General features: G+C 45.7%; 1 protein-coding gene across 3 annotated transcripts; it reads right to left on the bottom strand.

Moving 5' to 3' along the window:
• Positions 1-377: 377 nt before the first annotated feature.
• Positions 378-2,441, bottom strand: lratd1 (LRAT domain containing 1). 3 transcript variants are annotated; one of them, XM_064340414.1, is made up of 3 exons: positions 2,281-2,412; positions 2,021-2,101; positions 378-1,844 (listed from the first exon to the last, which is right to left on the bottom strand). In XM_064340414.1, the coding sequence occupies exons 2-3, from the start codon at positions 2,083-2,085 to the stop codon at positions 1,034-1,036; spliced, it is 876 nt and encodes a 291-aa protein (XP_064196484.1). In that variant the 5' UTR covers positions 2,086-2,101; positions 2,281-2,412; the 3' UTR covers positions 378-1,033. The 3 variants fall into 3 exon arrangements, with proteins under 3 accessions (XP_064196484.1, XP_064196486.1, XP_064196485.1); XM_064340416.1 differs by having other exon boundaries at positions 1,980-2,101; XM_064340415.1 differs by lacking the exon at positions 2,021-2,101 and having other exon boundaries at positions 2,281-2,441.
• Positions 2,442-20,849: the final 18,408 nt, after the last annotated feature.

The raw sequence follows: 20,849 nt of genomic DNA on the forward strand, positions 1-20,849 counted from the left end.
CACCATATTTTTTTATTAATCTGGTCGTAATATATGTGGGTGTTCTAACAGAATGCAGATTAGGAGGAGCATTCATTCGTTACAGGAAAGAAAATAACCCTTAGTCCCTTTGGAAACCCCAGAGGACAAAACATTTCTTGGCTTTACGCACGAGTTGCATCAACAAATTGTCACTGGCGCTACGTACCCTGCACAAAGAAGTCTGCACCGTAACGTAAACCGCTGTAGCGATTTCTGGTGTAGATTATTGTCTAATCAAATGAATCGCAATTTTCCGAAGCATTGCGTTACGTACGTGTTTCACTCAGCACGTGCACTCACTGAGGTAGCGTAGCTTAATTGATTGCTTTCTGCACTGTGAAAACACAAGCAAGGGCTAGCAGAGCATAATCGTTTAATATCGTAGACTACGTTTATTTAAAATGAAACAAGGGATATACTACTTACTCGAATACAAAAATATGGCATCCAGAACAGAGCAAATGGACAGGTCTTTTGACACCAGAGCAAAACGTAAAAAAAAAACAAATAATATAAAATCATAAAAAACCTACGATTGCAATCATCAATTCTTTGTTTACAGTTTGCGTAAACATATACTGCCCGTGGTTTTTTTGGAGTCGTAACTATAAATTATACGGAATTTACGTTTTGATCAAATGCTTTTTTCTGCTATAATAAAGCTACGAGTAAAAAAATACATTGACAATGCTCGCTGACAACCACGGGCAGTGTGAAATAGGCACCATCTGCAACGGCAGGGCAGGTATGCAGAGCTGAAAATGTCAATATTCTAAGTAGCTAGATGTGTGCTATGTGTTTAAAGGTACAAGGTGAATTTTAGGGCATCGGTAAGAACTCCGGTGAGAGCTACCCATTCAAACAAGGAACGTTTCGTTTTTATTTTTATTTTATGTTCTTTTTTTCTGGAACAGAATCACACCCTACGCAAGTTAGGGAGCAGCCCTTGTCGAAGGCATGCAAGTCCCAACAGGTTCATATTTAAAGGGGGAATTATAACAGAACAATACTCTTACTCCTTTCCGTTAACTAAAGATAGCTCCTTCAGAATTCCGCTGGCGTCCACCTTGCGTCTCTCTCTTATTAAATCCTCCAGGCTGCGAAACACCAGCGTATGCACGTTGTTTTCGGAGAGGTGAACCTTCAGGAAATACTGCTGTTCGGCGGTGTGTACCTCCCCGCCGGCTTTGAACTCCCGCTTTCCAAACCTGCACCAAGCTGCAAAACTTTCTGAGTTTGTCCAGCAAATCTCCCCGCTGCTCAGTCCTAAATGCCCGCTGGCATTCTGCACCACCAGATCGGCCGGAAGCGGTCTGTATCTGTAACGGTTATTCGCTATCCTGCCCAGGCGCCCGTTGCTTATCTCAAAAAGGCTGTCCTTGCGAATTTCGCCTTTGTGCAAGTGTATGACTTGGTCGTTCCTGTCATAAATCGCCCAATGCGGCGCCTGATCGTTGGCGACAAGTTCCAGTAGGTCCCCGGGCTTGCTCATGGTAAGCAAAGTTTTCACCGAGTAAATATTCAGATCTTCGTTTTCTCTTAATTTGGAGAAAATACATTCCTGGCAACAGAAAGCGGAGTACTCGATCTCGTTCAGGACTACGTGACCGTCCTTGCTCGGGCTCTGGTCTTTGTAATTGTCCGACTGCGATCTGTCGTCCAGTTCTTCCTCTTCATCAGAGAAGAAATAAGCTACTCCGACCCTCAGTTCGTCCTTCTCTATCCCCGATGGATCCCCCGTGGGTAGCTCGCTGTAATTCAGGTGGGTGATCCGATCCAGTTGATTTCCCATCAATGACGGGGCAGAAGAAAGACATGGAATACTGTTAAAAAGAACAGACAGAAAAAAAACGGTAAATAATACGAATATAACCGTGCCAAAGAAATTAACTATAAATTATCAAAACAAAACAGTCTTCATAAAATAAAAGGCTACATATGTTAAGCAAGTAATTCACGTTGGGGATAATCGATGGCTTTTCACAAGCACGGGCAACACCTTTTAGTCGGAGCAATCAGCTCACGTTCCACTGGAGAGAGTATCAGACAATGGACGAATACCATACGTGCGAACCTGAATCTGTAAAGCAAATGCGAATGCATTTGTAGTTTCCCCTCCACTTACAAAACCCAGTAACATACTCTTGCATCATATAGCCTTCCGTGCTTTTTTCGGCAAAACGTTTAAATTAGAAATAGTTTTTTTTAAAACGAAGAATAGGAATTATTCGAACGCCTAACTTAAATTAAAAAAAATACCTGCGTGTTTCCCAGGTAAATCGCTAAATATCCCTACGCTCCATCGATGCTCTCTGCCGTTGGATATCCACTCTTCTCATGCAGCAGCGTGTTTTCACCGACCTGTGATATCTGCACCACTTCTTGTTAAGTAGAATAGAAAACTCCGCCCATAGAAACAAAACCTGCCCTCCTCCGCGTTCATTGGTGTGCGCTCCTCATTAAATTCTAATATTTTTAAAGGAGCGACGTGTAGCCTGTCAGTCGTTTTTTTTCTTGTTGTGACTGCAGGAAATTTGTCAGATGGTCTTAAGTAATTGTTATCAGATAAGACAATTTTCTCTCTGCTTTCTCAGGTAGGACGTACCAAACAACTGTTTTTGTTGTTGTTGTTGTATGGACAGATATTTAGGAGGAACTGAAAGTGTTATCAGTAGACAGGCGCATTCACTGCGGTTAATTTTCAGTGGTCAAATAAGTGCACGTGACATCATGTGACAATTTGACCACATGCTGTTCAGCCACAAAACAGTGCCATCTTGTATGTCATTTCATGGAAAATTTTCTGTTGATAAATATAACCCTTACACATTAAGCTATACATTGTCTGCCCAGAGAAAGTTCAGTGGTCATCAAATCACCATTAATCAGCATTTTGTTTATGTTTTCAAAAAAATAATAAATAAAAATAATCATCATAATTAACACTGACTCTTATTTTATCTTCACACTTTTATAGGAAAATAAATCACAATTTCTATCACTCTTAAATGTGTTTGTCTGGTCCAAGATCTTCTAGTTCTGGCTGGACTGAAAATAGTTAAGATGTTCAGGCTGGGTTCCCTCTCGCGAAGTTAATTCTGGATCTGTCATTCTGAGCTGTTGAGAAGAAGTGAAATATGACTAGCATTTTAAGCAAAGAAACAGTTTGGATGTGTCGTGTTTGAAATATGCCACGGAGTCCTGCTGTGTGATTCATTCAAAGGACAGCCAGCTGTTTCCCATACTCTACAGCAGTTTATGAGGATGACGTTTTTTTATTTTTGTTTTTTCACTCGTGTAGCTGTTTTGTTCCAAGACATCTTATACAAACAGCGTATTGACAGACGCCTGCACAGTTCCGTTCTTAGAAGTAAACAATCCGGCAAATTGGCAATAAGACAGTCCAAGGAGATTCGAGATTAAAAATAGATTTTGAGGATTGACTGCAGGAAAAACCACACACACACACACATCTTTTTTTTGTATTGATCTTAAGAATCACAATACATACTGGTGATAAATGAAAAGCAGTAGGCTAGTTGTGCTGATGATCACATGGTTCTTAACACTAACAGCTGAGGGAATGACTGTGACCAACATGAGCTGCAGAGTTACAACAGATCTACTGATTTAGAGGTTTTTAGTGCAGTGGGTTTTCATGTCTAAACTTCTAAACCGACTGAGCTGTAATCCTCGTATTCTCTTTTGTTCCGCTGTTCCAGAACACAAAACAGTGTAACTATCTCAGTTTGTAATTTCTAGCAAGATTGTTCTGGACCCAAAAGTCATGAATCAGCCTTGAATCATGCCGGAGATAAAAAAAAAAAAAAAAAAGAATCTCTGCACTCACAAAAGATAAGAAAAACAGTAAAAATCTTCATGGAATGCAATGAGGCTTATGTTGGAGGGGTATCAGAGTTTGCAGGCTTTTAACAGTTCCTTGCTCTAAGTGATGAGGCAAAAATGTCAGACATTTTGTTGATGCAGTGTTTGTGTGTGTGTGTGTGTGTGTGTGTCTGTGCATATGCACATGTGTCTGCATGTATTCGTGCATGTGTGTGCATGCATATGCATCTGTGCCTATGTACTGTATGTGTGCAAATAGGCTTGCATTATTATGGGTGCCCACGCATGGTTGTGTGTGTGTGTGTGTAATTGTATGTGCGTGTTTGTGTGTCTGTGTGTATGTAAGAGAGAGAGGAATGAGGAATGGATGTGTTGCATATGAAAAGATTATACTTATACTCTTTTATTTATGCTGTTCTCTTCCTCCTCCTCACACAGACAGGATGTCCAGGGACTAGCCGTCCAGGCATTGACTGAATAACACCCCAAAGGCATGTGGTACAAGCACTAATGACCCGGTACCCGGTGAGCTGAACCAGGAGTCCTCAGCCATCAGTCCCACGTCAGTCATAAACCCCACGGATCAGGCTACGGCAGGGGCCGAAGCAGCCCGCTCGGGTGATCAATTAAAAAACGAACGCCCGACCGGACCCGTCATTACTCGAGGGCTACGAATGCAGCTGAATAATTCTCATACGCAACGAGTGCGTGTCCGCGTCGTCTATCCATCGCGCGCAGAGGTTGCCAGGTTGGCAACGGGCGGCACGGTGAAGCGCGCGGTACAATATTACTCTCTCTCGCACACACACACACACACACACACACACACACACACACACACACACACACACACACACACACACACACACACACACACACACCACACACACACACACACACCACACACACACACACACACACACACACACTAACACACACACACACACACACACACACACACACACACACACACACATAAAGAAAGAACAGTGACATAGTGCTGGATTGCGCCGGGGAGGTTGGGAAAAAGCAGTTGCCACGGTGGACGAGCGAGGCCGCAGTAGAGTGAGGGATGTAAGCGGGGGGGGGGGGGGAAGGAGAGAATGGGCAATTTCGGTAGCCGTGGGAACTGAGTGGGAGCCATTTTAGTTAATTATGAGGGCTTTATTGAAATCCTGGTGGCGGGTTTTTCCACAGGGCGCTCATTGAGGACCCCTTGGCGCCGTCAAAGTGGGGGTGTGGGCTCCGTCTTGTGTGTGTATAGCGTGAGTTAATGTACTGCAATCACTTCACAGTAACGTCGTCAAATTATTATTATTTCTTTTTACAATTTTCTGTCTTTTCATAGGAAAGGCAATTACATTTTGAAAGGACTTGACAGCCAATAAGCTTTCTATTCAGGCTTTGGTGTTCTTTTGAATTCTTCAAGGTAGCTCTCTCTGCTCACCTCTATACAAATGCTGCCCCCTGTTGGCCTGGAGCACTTCTGCACTCTGAAGTGCTGCAGCCATTGAGAGAAGCAACCATAAATGGTCAAATGCAATTACCCATTTAGAGTGTGGAAAAACTAAAAGAGAACCCAAGATGGAGGTGCGACTATGCCTATGTTTGTATAATTTGGTGTTTAGGGTTTTTCTTAATTTTCTTTTATTTTCCTGTTTTTTTTTTTGTTTTTTTTTGGGACTTCAGAGCCACCGTACACATCGGCACTTTTGCCGATAAAAAAGTTCAGATTCGGCTTCTGATTTGTGGAATGCTCTTGGTTTCTGACATTTCTCTGGCACCGCAGTGATATTAGCGGTGTTACCAAGGAAGCACCAGCCAGAAAGGGTTGTGCCAATTCTGGCATTCTGGAGACATATGAGGTTAGCCTTTAAAAAAAAAAAGGAGGAAGATTGAGATGACTCATTCTGAGAGATAAGATACAGTCTGCAGTACTTCCTGGTTTTGGGTGGCCTTACTGAGGCTGAATAATTACTGTGTGAATAATCTGTTTCATTGTGTATGCACTGTTTACTGATTCCGCAATCAGTTTGTCCCATTGTGTCTAATTTCCTAATGCACTGCAATAATTGCCAGAGAATTACTTTCCTTTTTAGAAATTATGGATGCACCTCTGTTTGTTTAAAACAATGTTCATTGTTTTTAGGATTGAAATCTTTCCCGCTAAAGCCTATTTTTTACGGTGTATTCCAGATTTAAATTTTTCAGCAATGTTTTGACAGATAATACTGTCAGAAAATCCTATCCGCTGGACCCAAAAGTTGGCTTCAGGCCAGTTAATCATGATATAGTTGGGAGGGCAAGAGGTATCCATCCATCTATTATCTATACCTGCTTATCCTGGGCAGGGTCACAGGGGGTGCTGGAGCCTATCCCAGCGTGAATTGGGCAAGAGGCAGGAATACACCCTGGACAGGTCACCAATCTATCGCAGAGCACACACACCATTCACTGACACACTCATAACTATGAGCAATTTAGAGTCTCCAGTTAGCCTAACCTGCATGTCTTTGGACTGTGGGCGGAAACCAGTGTACCAGAGTAAACCCACGCGGACACATGGGGCTGCAGTGTAGTATAATGGCTAAGGAGCTGGTCTTGTAACCTAAAGGTCATAGGTTCGATTCCCACTGACGTTGTACCCTTGAGCAAGGGTACTTAACCCACATTGCTTCAGTATATATCCAGCTCTATAAATGGATGCAATGCAAATGCTATGGAAAACGTTCTGTAAGTTGCTCTGGATAAGAGCATCTGCTAAATGCCTGTAATGTAATGTAATGTAACACGCAAACTCTACACAGAAAGAGATATGGGATGACTTTTCCAAAACATGTTCTCCAAACGAGCCGGTAGCACATTAACCAGTGCAAGCTTTCAGCTGCTCTGTCCCAGAGAAAATGGTGTGTAAATTGCAAGCGGTGGAGACTTGAATCTGACGTCCTGCAAATTTCACAGTCAGAGAAAAAGCAGTGCGTTCATGCCAGATGTGGCCATGACTGCCGTACAAACCTGGGATTTGCTTTCATGCTGTGAGTAATGGATGTGAGTGATGGTAGAGTGTCCTCCGAAACTATTCACATCCTTAATAAAGATGAGAAAAAAAAATGGCTGGGTAAATTAAACAATACGGGTAATGAATATACTGTGTGCACAAAAAATGACATATTCTTTCATATTGATACAATTGCTAACAATGTGGACTGCTGTGAAAAGATATGACAGTATAACAGATATCTCTGTCCTTTATCTCTAAATAACTTTTTATTCCCCAACGGAGTTACAAGACCCTAATTGACTCTGTCAAGGCCCACATGGCATAACCTTTTGAAATCTTCAGTGGAACAAATCTGACTTTAAAGTACTAATATATGGGTTTTTGTAGGGTCTCAATAAACGATTATGATTAAATTACTTTTGGCGTCTGTCCTGCACACATTTTTTTCTTTATGGACATTCTGTCAAGACCATTTTTGGATTCCCGTATTGGTCAAAGGTCTACTTCTGATGCTGTAAAGTGTGGCTCCATCAGGCAAGCAGGATTGGTGGGGCTTAGTGATGTGGCACCTCATCAACACTCACTTTAGAAGTGACAGACAAGCCGTCTTCCTGCTGCAGTCAGCTCTTAAAGGAAATGTGGTGTATGCCTGCATGGAGGCTGAAATCCGGCCCTCGAATCCAAATCTGTCCCTGGCTTTCTCGTTTGCCAGGCAATGAGCTGAGCTGAACAATTAGAGTGCTGTTGATTGGCCGGACGGTATTCACACCTGACCCCCAGGTAAAGGGAGGGTGGAAAAACCTGCAGTTCTCAGCCATCGAGGACCATGATTTGAGTCCTAATATTTGAGGCCTTGTGGCATCAAATATTATCGTTTGTTCCATGAGTCAAACCCAAAGAAATACTTTTTCACCCAGTGTAATTTAAGGTCACCCACAGCTCTTTCAGTAGTCTGGTGTACTATAAAGTAGTCACATAGGACTGGCAAGTTGTACAGAATATCAAAGGGTATCAACTTGACTGTGGGCTTATGGATTTGCAGACGTAACACTCTTTACAACAACAACAACAACTTTATCTCCTCTTTCTGAAATACCTTAAAACTTAAGCCATCTCTTTTGTATCTTGTGACAGTAGCTTGCCTTCTCTTATGTTTACACTCCTTTCCGATTGTCTTGAGTCATGCTTATCATGAAGCATGAGGACTTATCACTCCAACCTGCAAGGGTAACATCTTATCTTTCCATTTCCCTCCTAATAAAAAAAGGCCTGTCCCCCCCTCATCGCCTCCCCAAAATTCCCCTTTCTGCGCTCTGTCCTCGTCTGTCTCCCCTCCACTATCTTCACATATTTTTTTCCCCTCTGGGTTCCACAGAAACCGCCGCCCACAAGAACCGCCCACACGCGAGTCCTCGTCGTCTTCCTCCATCTTTTTCGCGCTCAAATGAAATGGAGTCAAAAACTTTTTTTTTCTTCTTAAAAATGCGTTCACGCCGCTCATGTTTTTTGCAGAACGTGTCACAAAAAATACACTTTTGTGGCAGGCCCCGCCCCTTAAAGCCCTCTGCGAGAGCAAGCAGAGAGAGCCACACAGGGGAAAAGGAGGGGGAGGGGGGCTCCCTAGATGGGACACAGCGGGGGAGAGAAACCTTGAGAGGAACCAGACTCCCCGGGGGGGCGGGGCGGGGCGGGGGCGGGGGTGGGGGGGGCATGGTGTGGTTCACAGCGGCTCCGCACCGCCCTTACAGGTTTCAGGGCGCTTAAATTTGTCTTTCACCTGTGAAGCGGTGGCACCTGCTCCTGCTCGCACCTGGCGGTTCTGCCTCATTGTTCACACTTCCTCAGTTCCCAGGGAGGCTCCCCCTGGCAACGCCTCTTCCATTCATCACCCCCTCTTAGTTACAGCAGCAGCCAGAGAACTCTTTTTTGGGTGCCCAAGCCTGTGCACCCCCCCCCCCCCCCCCCGCCCCTCGTTCTGGTTTCTTTTCTTTTTTTTTCTCCTCTGCAAGCTGCTCTGTTTCTCTTGATCTCCACTGGATCACTTCCTTATTCGCATTCTCTTACCTGCTTCCGCTGATGCTCTGCGGTGTTTTTGTTTTTTTTAAAACCCCCCTTTCTTCATTTTCTGAGTTCTCTAAATGTTGACCTTATATCTCATCTGGTGGTAGGAAGTTCCTGTGCACAGAGGAAGTGTCCCTCTGCACCTTTTTCAGCACATAGACGGGCCCTTTTTCCCGCGAAGCTCCTGCATTTAAGCCGTTGACAATTTTTTTTTTCTATTTTTCACACCTCGATTTGCAACTCTATTTTCTTACCCCCACTGCAATTGATTATTACATTGCCAGTTTTTTTAAATGTTTTTTTTTTGGTGTTGGCCAACTGTACCACACAGGTGAGAGTCCTGTTCTGATTCGATATGAGGATTTGGCTCTGTAACTCATCTGTTTGCCCTGGCAACACCGTGAATGCTGAGCGATTTGAAACTGGTCTCTTAATTCGCCACCAGCTACCTTCCCAGCTAGCACAACATGTTCTCACAGCGTTACTGGAATGTTTTTTATCAACGTTATAGCATTGCCACTACACTGTAGCAACATTGTGAGAACGTTTTTGTATTAGCTGGGCTCCCCTTTCTTGGAGGCTAATTCAGCAGCATCTGAGGAGCTGGAAGCCCTCTAAACGATGGCAACAAGCTGGCGAAAGTGCAAAGGGATGGCTGAGGGGGCGGCGGGGAGTGAAGTGGTTCTAGCGTTTCAGACAGAGATGCCCACTCAGTAGTTAATTGATGAAAGTCTTTCTTTTCTCTCTTTTTTTTTTACCCTCGCTGAATTTAAATTACACCCAGAGGAATTTCCTTTATCATTTTCCAGCCCGTTTTGTTTTTCTGATCTCCGGTGAAGACATTCCATGCTGAAGTGGCCTCTCCTTCCCTCGCACGATGCTGGTGATCGTACTTTAACCCACTAAGCTGTGAGATCACAAATAACCTGATTAGAATGTTCTTAACGGAACATCCTTATGCTGATGTAACAATCACTACTGGTAATGAAGAGCAATGGAGTTCTAGAACACTGACTTCTAACTGCATTCTAACAAAAAGTTACTCTTCAAAGGGTTAAGGAATCTTCTCATTTGGTAATGTTGGCATAAAGCCCCCCATTTCGGCTGCGACGCTTTGGCTGTGTATTAGAATGTTCCCATTTGCAGGCTGTGATCTGGGTAAATGGTTTTTGTTTTTTTTCCTCATGATTAGCTGAGTCCTTTCGGATTGGTTCAGGTCCTTGGGTGGTGTTGGGGAAGTGAGGATTAAGCAAAATATGTTTAATTACTGAATCCGGCAGTTTTAAAACCTCAAATGGCTGCCCCCTGTGTCTGCTCTCTGTGTCTTATCTCTAGGCTGCTCTGGCCTAGCCCTTCAAAGTTTCCTTGGGCCCAGAACAGGCCCAAATGGTGCACTGGAGGTCCAACAATGGCCTGTGCAGTGCTGAAGCCTGCGTTCAGGGATTCAAGCATGGCCTGCTTGCTTGCTGGAACACTGCATGCAGACTGTGTGAGCCTGTGCATGTCTATGTGCATATGTGTCTCTGTGCATGCATGTGTACAGTATGTCTGTGCATGTGTATGTGCATATGTGTCTCTGTGCATGCATGTGTACAGTATGTCTGCATGTTTATGTGAATATGTGTCTGTGTGCATGCACATGTACGGTATCTCTATGCATGTCTAGGTGCATATGTGGCTCTCTGTATGCATGTATGTACAGTATGTCTATGCATGTCTAAGTGCATATGTGTCACTGTGTGGATGTGTACAGTATGTTCGCATATCTATGTGAATATGTGTCTGTGTGCATGCACGTATACAGTATCTCTGTGCATGTGTATGTGCATATGTGTCTCTGTGTATGCATGTGTGTACAGTGTGCCTGTGCATGACAATGTGAATATGTGTCTCTGTCTTTGCACGTGTGCAGTGTCGAACAGATGGATCCCCATTCTGAATTTAGTACATTTTGTTGAAACGTACAGTACAAAATTTTTTGAAAATTAAAAAGCCGACTGCTGAAAAGTCTGGCTGTGAGGAATCAATGGCGGCGGGCTTATCTCATTCTCCCTCTCCCTCGAACCCTTTCACAGCGGCACGGGAAGTGGGTTTAATGAGCGTGGCACCACGCTGGAGCGTCTCCTCGCCGAGCCCTTTCTCTTCCTGTCATTTGGAAATTCGGAACCCCGCTACCCCCCCCCACCCCCGCCCTCCCGCCCGCCCACAGCTTTCCACCTCTCTGATTAAGACAAGCCAAGAGAGCATGTTGTTCACTGCTGATGGTGTGGAAGGCTCTAGAAATTAAATCCCAAGGAGAGAGAGAGAGAGAGAGAGACTTGGTCTTGTGCACACTTAAAACAAATTTACATTTACAGTGCGTTTACAGTACACATACAGTAAATACATGCGTGCATGCATACATACAGTACATGCATACCTGCATACGCTGCTACAGAAATGAAAGTACTGCAATATGCTGTAAGTGCATAAGAAGGGCTGGAATTCCTACGTGGTTCGCCCAGTGTGGATGTACATACCCTTAAATTAGAGCTGACAGTCTGCACTTTATCTGTGCGTTCATTGTTTCATTTCAAATCCAGCTGGAGAACAAAAATAGCGTCGCTGTCCAAATACTTACAGTGTGAACTGTGCAGGCACGCATGCACACACACGCACACACTCACACACATACACACACGCACACATACACACACACACACACACACACACAGATACACACACGCACACACACACACACACAGTACGCTATGCTATGCTATCATGTATCAACAGGTATGTGAAAGGTGCTCGCGGGAGCCAGTCGTGCGTCTTGTTGGCCGTGCCCCTTAATGACCCTCTGAGGGAGCGGACTCATGCTGCACCGCCGGTATCGGCACATAATGAAAACTGCACCCCGCGCCCGTAAAGCATTTGTCTCCAGTAACGGCCGCCTTCTAGCGGTGCCTTTAGCTGGTGGCGGGTGCCGCGAAGGGTAGAGTGCCGCACCGCGAGCGGACCAAAAAAATAAAATAAAATAAAAATAAATAAACTGAGGGCCTGGGCGGTAATGCACGGAGCGTTTCGCTGGCCTAGCGTACGTAGCGCGCGGCGCGCGATGATGGAGAGGGTTCAGGCGGAGGCCGCGGCAGCACGGCTGAGGCTTTACGGGAGGCGGCGAGGGTCCCTTTCGAAAAGCGCACCGGGGACAGCCGTGTGCGAGAGAGAGAGAGAGAGAGAGAGAGAGAGAGAGGGAGGGAGGGAGAGAGAGAGAGAGAGAGAGGGACAGGGATTAATGAAACGAAGGCTGAGAGAGAAGGAGAGAGTGGACGGGCGTCAGCGAAATGCCCGCAGCAGAAGGAGAGAGTATATATCGGAACGTGGAAATGAAAGAGCGCAGGGGAGCGGAAGGACTGACTTGAGAGAGGAGGACGACGTAAGATAGAACGGTAGAGAGGCGAGGCGAAGTAAAGGAGAGGAGAAAGAAGAGAGGTAACATTCTTTATTTCTTTACTGACTGTCCTGGCAGAAGATCGGTTTCTAGCAGCGCTCATCGTATGCCCCCCCCCATCAAAGGTTGCGTATATCTATCCCATCCTGTCGAAATGAAAGGTGCTCAGCAGCCGGTAAAGGACTTTTACCTGCAGAGATGGCAGCTAACGCTACATACGCTCAACTCAAGTGCTGGGCTAATTAACAGGAAAATTATAAGAGCATTTTTTCCCGGACCAGATATCAAGTTTACAGTGAATCCTTCCCCCCGAATCAATGGAGTTCTTTCCTTATGTAGATTTATAGTTGTTGGCAGTTCATGTTTTTGCATGAGTAAAATAAAACAAAAGGTTCATTGGAGGGGGGGGGGGGGAGGTATTTCATACAGGAACAATTTTTTTGTAATGGCTCCCAGCAAGAGGGGAAAGAGGGAAGTTGGGTGTTCGCTCGGTTGTTAAACACCGCACTCTGAAGTTCATCAGGGGAGCCCGCTAATTTCCCAGGACGAGCACAAACGGAGCTCCGGATTTTTTTTATCTTTTTTTTTTTGTTCTTTTCTTTTTTTCTTTCTTTCAGTCGCCTTTTAAAAAAAAAAACGGATAACACGAGGGAGACGGAACTTTCTGGAGGAGAAATGCGAGCGGAATCTGTCATTGAAACGGGGTGGGGTGGGGTGGGGGGTGGGGGGTGGGAGGGGGCATCAAAGGGGGAAAGAAACGGGATCTCTCCTGTTGGAATTGCTTTGACATCCACCGGGGGGGGGCGTAACAAGTGACTCTTCAGCGAGCAAGTGAGCTTAAGCAGTCTCTGTAACGTTCCCCCTCTAATGTACCGCGATGTATGACACGAGCCGGGGGAGGTGGAGGAGGGGTAATGGGAAGTTCTCCTGAGCATGATGGGATTTGTAATGTAACCTGAATGGTGTACACTGTGGGGATGAGAAGAGGGGTTGGGTCGGGGGGGGCAGTGGATGCTTTATGCAAACAACGAAAATGAATTCCAAGGCGCCGTGGCAGAACACCTCCTTGTCTATGATGAGTGATACCTGGCCTGAAAGGTGTTGTCAACCCCCACCCCCCCCCCTCCCCCCAACCCCGCACCCCGCCCCCCCCCCCCCCTCAAAAGCACCGCGCAGCCTTGCAATTACATAACACCGGATCGCTTCCCCAGCTACTCTGCGCTGACGTTCTCCGTCGATAAATCTAAAGATATCCCCGGCCCGCCTCGATTTCCCGTCGAGCGCTTTGTGAGTGCGTAGCGTGGGACACGCGCTGCGGGGCCGGAGAGCTGTCGACGCGCGGTGCGCTCCGCCTCGGTGCCTTTCAGCGGAGCAGGGGGTGTTTCGCTGTGGCCCCCGCTTAACAAATGCCTCCAACAGAGAAATCAACTGTGGGGGGGGGCAGGTGGGGGGGGGGGGGGTGAGCTACGGAAAATGCTGACCCTCTTCGCGCCGTGACCCTCTCGACAGCGGTAACTCAGAAGTGCTAACGGACGGTGGGAAGGGGGGGGGGAAGAAAAACGAAAAGGAACTTGATTTTGAAATTCATTGCGGAGACGATGTGGTCATTAGGGGTCCAAGTGCCACGTTCACTCACAGTCCCTGTTGGGGCCCTGTTGTGAAATTGTAGAGCTTTCTGCTATTCACCGAGAGGCACAACACACAATGGGCCTCATTTTGGAAACATGCGATCACATTTGAGAGTAAACAGCGTGTACGAACGCTTCCAAGAACATTTCAGCATTCGTAGTTTTTTTTCTTATCCGTGTTTGTTCACGGCTGTTTCCGTATGCTAATCACATGAGCAGGTTTGCGCATAAAATTTACTGCCAGCATTCATCATCTCATGCACCTGGTATGTGCACAACAGTGGTCTGCACACGTGTCATGAATCCCATATTGTTTCTTCGTGGGAATATTTTTAAGAACAAAAGTAAGAATAATTTAAGAAAAGTTTTGTGAATGAGGCCCAATGTATGCCTGCACATGTGTGTGTGTGTGTGTGTGTGGCACAGAACACACTGTTGAAAGCTTCTGCTAGAATTACAGGGATAATTTTCACAGTCAGGCTTAAAAACTGTTTTGTTTGTTGGGGAAAAAAATGGTACCTACAGAACACTTACGAATAAGAAATTGCATCTAAACTGCTCTTCAGTCATTTTTATGGGTGCTTGTAATACCAGAATGGATTTAATCTTTTCTTTACCTTTCTTTCCCTTTTTTAAATCTAATACACATTCCCACACAATGCCAGTGAAAACAGTTATTTGGGCCCTCTTTTCATACGCATTTTTATGAACATTATTCACAAGCAAAAATGACAGAATGGACAGTTCTACAATGTCAGATAAAATGTATTGGAGTGCGAGAGATGTGTGTGTGTGTGTGTATATATGTTTTTGTGTTTGCATTTGTGTGTATTGAAACAAATGTGTAAAAGACAGCAGGACCAGAGAGGTGTGTATGTGTGTGTCTGTGTGTGTGCGTGCGTGCGTTAGTGCGTGTGTGTGCGCGCACGTGCGTGCGACAGTACCTGTCTGTCCGTCATATTCTTTGCCAGTGTCTAATGCTTAGCAGTACAGTTGCACCTACCGGGGTAATTGCAACCAACTTGGGAGTTTAGACCTCAGCTTTTATCTGGTAGGCCTCGGAGCTGCAGTGCGACTGGAGCTGCTAGCCCTTATCTCACAGATTAGGAGTAGCTTTTCCGGTTCTTTTGTAGTTCTGCGGTCTGGAGGTCCTGAGGTGTGAGGTCCCGCTAAGCCCGTTGTAGCTGCGTGCTGGCGAGTGTGTTTTTGATGGTTTTATTTTTCTTCTTCTGCTACCTTCTCTTTCTCTCTCTCTCTCTCTCCATCTATCCATCCATTATCTGTCCCGCTTATTCCTGGTCAGGGTCACGGGAGGGAGGGGGAGCGGGAGCGGGAGGGGGAGGGGAGCTGGAGCCTATCCCAGCATGCATTGGGCAAGAGGCAAGAACACGCCCTGGACAGGTCGCTAATCCATCACAGGCTGCCTTCTTAATTTAGTCAGGAAAATGGCGAATATTGTTGGGCTGAATGGACTGTTCTCATCATTTTTGTTATGTTATGTTCTTTTTGGAAGAAATAAAATTCTAGCTGTTGGGCAGGTAGTGGGTCTGTGGAAAATCCCTCAGCCGGGAAGCCTATCTGACATTTTGGTGGTGTTATTTCACGTAACCCATTTTGCACACCATCCCACACACAGACACTTGGTATGACATTTTTAACAGACGATCAAATGTCTGTTTCCTGTACAAATCGTTAGAATCCACATCCATATATCCCAGGGGTGTCAACATTGCATGAGGTTCTCCTCACAAGACACAGTTCAGCCACAATAAATCTTGAGGCCAGCCATATTTGATTTTCAAAAAAAAAAAGGCTTAAATACTAAGTCTTCATGAACCATTGGACTCACTGGCACAGAATCCGACTTTAATTTCCAAAACCCTGCTCAAATTCCGAAAGATTAGTCGATGTGGGAATAGCAGGGCAACTGTGAGTCAGTGACAGCAGCTGTAGTTCTCTAATTTGGTTGTAAAATTGAATGACATCTTATTACAACTGTGAAAGCTCAACGCTCCATTTGCTGTAATGCAGAATTTAAAATATATTGAAACGTGTCGAAATCCTCCCTACGTTTTTAAATGAAAAGGTATGTTAGTGTTTATTCTTTATTTGTTGTTTTTGTTTTTTTTTTCTCTCTTAATTGTCCTGTCACCTGGATTGGCAGACATGTTGCATATAAGACCGTCGGTGATGCAAAAAATAACCTCTCTGGATGAAAGGATTTGAAATGAAATTAAAAGGTTTATTCATATTTATTATTCATTTACCACTTGTCTGTTTTCACGTCACCTGTGGGCTGCTTTGCAGGCGAGCTGCGTGTTGGTCCACAGGTGATACGTTTTCCTTTCCGTTGTTGATTAAAAAAAAACAGTCTCACGGGACTGGAGCGACAGCAGAATAGTCCTTGGGGGCGGCAGAAGGAGGGGGGGGGAGGGAGGAGGAAGGGGCTAAAATGGTGGCAACTGTAAATGGAATTTACTGCAACGTGAAGACGGCGGGGATTCGCGCGGAGCGCAGATATTGCGGCTGCATTTCACGGCGGAGCGGGCCGCCCCCGTACGGGGGGGGGTGGGGGGGGAGAGACGGCCTCGTATTTTTTCAACGTCCGCCGCCTTTTTTCCAAAGGGCGGGCGCGTATCCGCGGCAACACGCGCGCATTTGCATTTAAATGCGTTCGACCGCCCAAACGTGCTCTCGAGAGAAAAATCGACAATAATTACCGCCAATTGCAAACGCGTGTTTTTCTTCTCTTCGTTTTTTTATTTATTTATTTATTTTTTAGTAATTCATGCATGAAAAATGTAAAGCATGTCTTGAATAGGCTGTGATTCCTACGAGGTAATTACAGTCAAGCTGGCCGAGAGGAGATCCTCCATCGTCATTTTGCTCATCTGGGGAAATAAAACTGAATGGGGGGGGGGGGGAGCAGTATCAAACTGGTTTTAATATTTTGATACATACGGTACATCGTGCATTCATTTCCTCCTCAGGGCAGTGTTTTCAACGCTTCTCTCTAAGCGTCTAAACCTGTGGAAACGTTTTCCTTAATGTTGTTGCCCCGGCCATATGTGCCTTACGATGTTACAGCTGAAGACGTTCAGTGGAAAGTTGAGACTGAGGGTCTCTGTCTGTGGCAGTCGGGCACAGTGGTAGGGTGGAAAAAAGTGAATTCAACATGGGTCAGAAGACTAGCCCTCCTAGTTTCAGTAAAATGCACATAGAAAACTGTCAAGAAAGTTGATGTCATTGTTTCATGTGTATCCCCTTCATTTCATTAACATTGTTAGAGAAGCAAATGCATGAAAACTTCCACAACTGATTCTACATGCACTAAAACCGTTAGTGTCCTGATGCAAACCCCAATGGAGAGGGAGAGCGCTAACAATTGAGATCGAAATGATTTTACCTTTCTATTGTGAAATACAGTTCTGGGTGGGGGGGGTTAAGGTCATGTAATTATGTTGGTAGTTATGGTACATGTTGTTATTAGCGCGGTATATTTAATGCGAGCTGACAAACGATAACCTAATGTTATGATATGAGCAAGGCCTTGATGAAAATGAATGGACAAAGTGGTCTGTCTATATATACAAAAACAAATCGATCGTGTTTACAAGACAAATTTGACATGGCACCGACACGCAATCCCGCACAATGAAAATCCCCCCCCCCCCCCAAACCGCCACCCCCCCCGCCACTTTTCAGCGCAAACGCGGAATCTCGGCCTTCAACAACACCATCCGCATTTGCTTTATTCGCACGTGTCTACTGTAGCTCCTTGAGATGAGAGCCGGGCCTGAAGTGTGCCATCCCTTCCCTTCCCCGGAGACGCGGGATAACATCTTGCGTGTACTCAAACAAAGGGGCTCGTGGAGGAGCACCGCCGTCGTCGAGGAAGACATTGTTACGAGTAGAATTCCCACCGCGCCCTCGAAATATCTCGCACAGCAGCTGGACCCCCCCGAAAAAAAAGCCGTATTGTCTGAGTGTTAAAAGTGCACACGCGTTCATCAGCCTCGTGTGTTTTTCAACACGAGGCCAGCGAACGCGCTAGCTGGAATACATAATTACAAGTAAATTAAAATTATGTTTTGTGAACAACAACAAAAAAAAAAAAAAGCACTCTTAAAGATTCGAACGAGAAACGTGGCGTTTGTTTACGGGCGGACCCGTCGGCTAGCTGGCCGTAAAAAAAAACAGAACAAACGTGATTTTTTTTCGTAACGCGCGTCGATTCTAACCTGTAAGCGCTTTCGTTTTCGTTTTTCCTCTCTCCGACTCTACAACCTAATCAGAAATTGCAGAGCAGCTCCGAGGCTCCGTTCTGCCGGAGGCGAGAGGAGCAGAGAGAACAAGACAGGTCCCTGAGAAGCTCCGCCAGGATCACAGGAAGGAGAGGCTCGGCGGACGGTAAACGCAGCGGACGGAGAGACGGCTCTCGAACCCCCGTCCTTCCGGCTCCGGGGCGAACGAGAGGGAAGCGACGGGGTCCTTCGGTTTTTCGACGGTCGCTCCGTTCCGGGGGTCGTGTCATCGTGCGTATTTCTCCTGGGTTTTTTTAAGGAGGTCGGGGGCGCGATCGCACACTCGTTTTGATGTGGGGGAGAAAGAGACGGAGGGAGAGGGAGGAGTGAGGGAGCACAGAGATGTCACGAAGTGAAGGAGGGTTTAATGGGTGTTTAAAAATAACCGTGCGACGCTGATTGCCTTTTATCGCACGCTGTTTCTTGTGCTTACTCATCCTCCTTCACCTCACCCCCCCCCCCCCACCCCTTACCCCCTACCCCCCCTACCCCCTCGGGGTGACACAAAACATTTCTGTCATATTCATCGACCCCCGGTCCTCAGCCATCTTTTTAAAACCCCCCCCCACCCCCACTCCGCCGTCTGCTCTTCCCGGTCCCCCGGAGACAGAAGCGCCACTCTGTGAGCCAGATGACCACGTGAACACGCTACCAGGCCGGCACGTCGGGAACCAGGCCGGCCAAGAAGCCTCTCGGATCCCCAGGACGCTTTACACCGCGGCCCCCGCAGAGCCAAGGCTGGGCAGCGCCGACGGTCCATTCTATCTTTTTATTTTTTCCCCCCATATCTCACATTCAAATGTAATCTACTTCCATGGGTCGTCTCTCGTTTTTGCGTGTGTTGTGCTTATCGCCACCAACCCCACCACACACACACACACACACACACCCAAACACACCCCCCACACACCCCCCCCCCCCCACACACACACACCCCCCAACAACCCCCACCCCCTCCCTGTACTATCTCTCTGGCGTCTCTCCATTCAGAGAACGGGGGGGGGGGGGGGGATGAAGTATTTATGAAAGGTGGTCCCCGCAAAAAAAAAGAAAAAAAAAGGAAAAGAAAAAAAGAGCGCCATCGTGCATCTGTAATGGGGCGTGGGACCGAGTCCGGCGGCTGACCTTCACCGCGGCGGCGCGTTCGTGAATCCGTGAGCGAGGGCGACATCGGGACGACAAACGTTTCAACCGTCGCGTGTTCCCGGGGAGACCAATTAGCATCGATCAGCTCTTGATATTAGCATGGCGTAGCATGTACAGCGTGGGCTGCCCTGCATTACAAAAACCGCGCAAAGGGATCTCTTTCCCAGCCAAATAAACTCAATCTCAGTATTTCACATTAGGAACTGGAGTATTTTCATGTCATTGTTTTTTCTCCCCCCCCCCCCTGGGAAATGTATTATGAATTACATGTCAACAACTCCGTGGACTACTACAACAAAATGCCATTGGCCTCTCCTCCCTTCCAGAAACATTACCGTTGTCAACAAGTGGCGCCGTAGCGTTGAATTCTAAGCGGCACATTGTTTGGCCGCTTAAGTCGAAAACAATGACCCTACGCCACATCCATGGGAATGCTGTAAACGGTGGAGTTTATCGAGGGTCACTGAGTTATCGCTTAAAAAAAAAAAAAAAAGAACGTGGAACAACTCAAAACAAACGTGAGGCACAAATAAAAGTCTACGGGTTATTCAGATAACTGGGGATTTTCTAACGCCATTGCGCTAGAAAAGCCTTTGTTTCGGGCAACCTTATGAAATCACTGGTGTGGTTGGCACTCTGAATACCTTGTACATATAATTTAATCATTTTAAAAGATCCCCCCCCCCCCCCCAAATGTTTTCAACATCTTGAAACGGAGCCTGAAACCAACTATGAAGTGTTTTCATACTCTATGGCATAATAAATTAATAAAAAATAAAATAGTATTCCCACATTATTTATGCTGACACAATTTCTTAATCTTAATCACTTAAGGTTTATTTCACTGGGAGTAGACCACTGACTTCTGTTTTTTTTTCACTGAAAAGTATTCAACCTGTTAATTGAATTGTTTGTTTTTTTCCATTAATTAGACACTATTTTATTGTACTGTGTTTAATTCACAGTTTCTCAAAATATTTGAAGTACTGTATTCTACCCTAGCTGTGATACCAGGTGTTCAAATCAGACCTGCTTTCCTGCTGGGTATGGCAACACGAAACAAACCCGGAGATCTCAATTAGTGCAGACAGCCCGGGGAAATAGGGGTGAAGAAAATTCTTTGGCCTGGATTCAATCAACATTTGTCCTTATCTTTATTTTATTTTAATGGGGAAAACATAAATACACTTTAGCAAAACAAATGAAAGTCTGCAAGTTTTTTATTGCAACAGATACTGTAGCGTTTTGGGAATTCCTCATCATAACGTGACCTGCCAAAACATGTCTGTGGAGAAAAAAATACTTTGAAGACAAAATGGTGATTGAATCCAGGCCATTACCTCTTGTTAAAGTGCCTCTGCAGTGCTGAGTAGAAATATCCCTGTATATTTAAATTCCATCAAAGTTATTAA

Source organism: Anguilla rostrata, chromosome 6 (genome assembly GCF_018555375.3).
Source record: "Anguilla rostrata isolate EN2019 chromosome 6, ASM1855537v3, whole genome shotgun sequence".
NCBI lineage: Eukaryota > Metazoa > Chordata > Actinopteri > Anguilliformes > Anguillidae > Anguilla > Anguilla rostrata.

Bases quoted from the DNA above. Each gene is read 5' to 3' on its own strand.
- lratd1 (XM_064340414.1), bottom strand. From the start codon at position 2,085: ATGGTATTCGTCCATTGTCTGATACTCTCTCCAGTGGAACGTGAGCTG. The intron at 1,845-2,020 runs GTGTTGCCCGTG...TCTTTTTAACAG, and splicing joins CTGATTGCTCCGACTAAAAG to TATTCCATGTCTTTCTTCTG.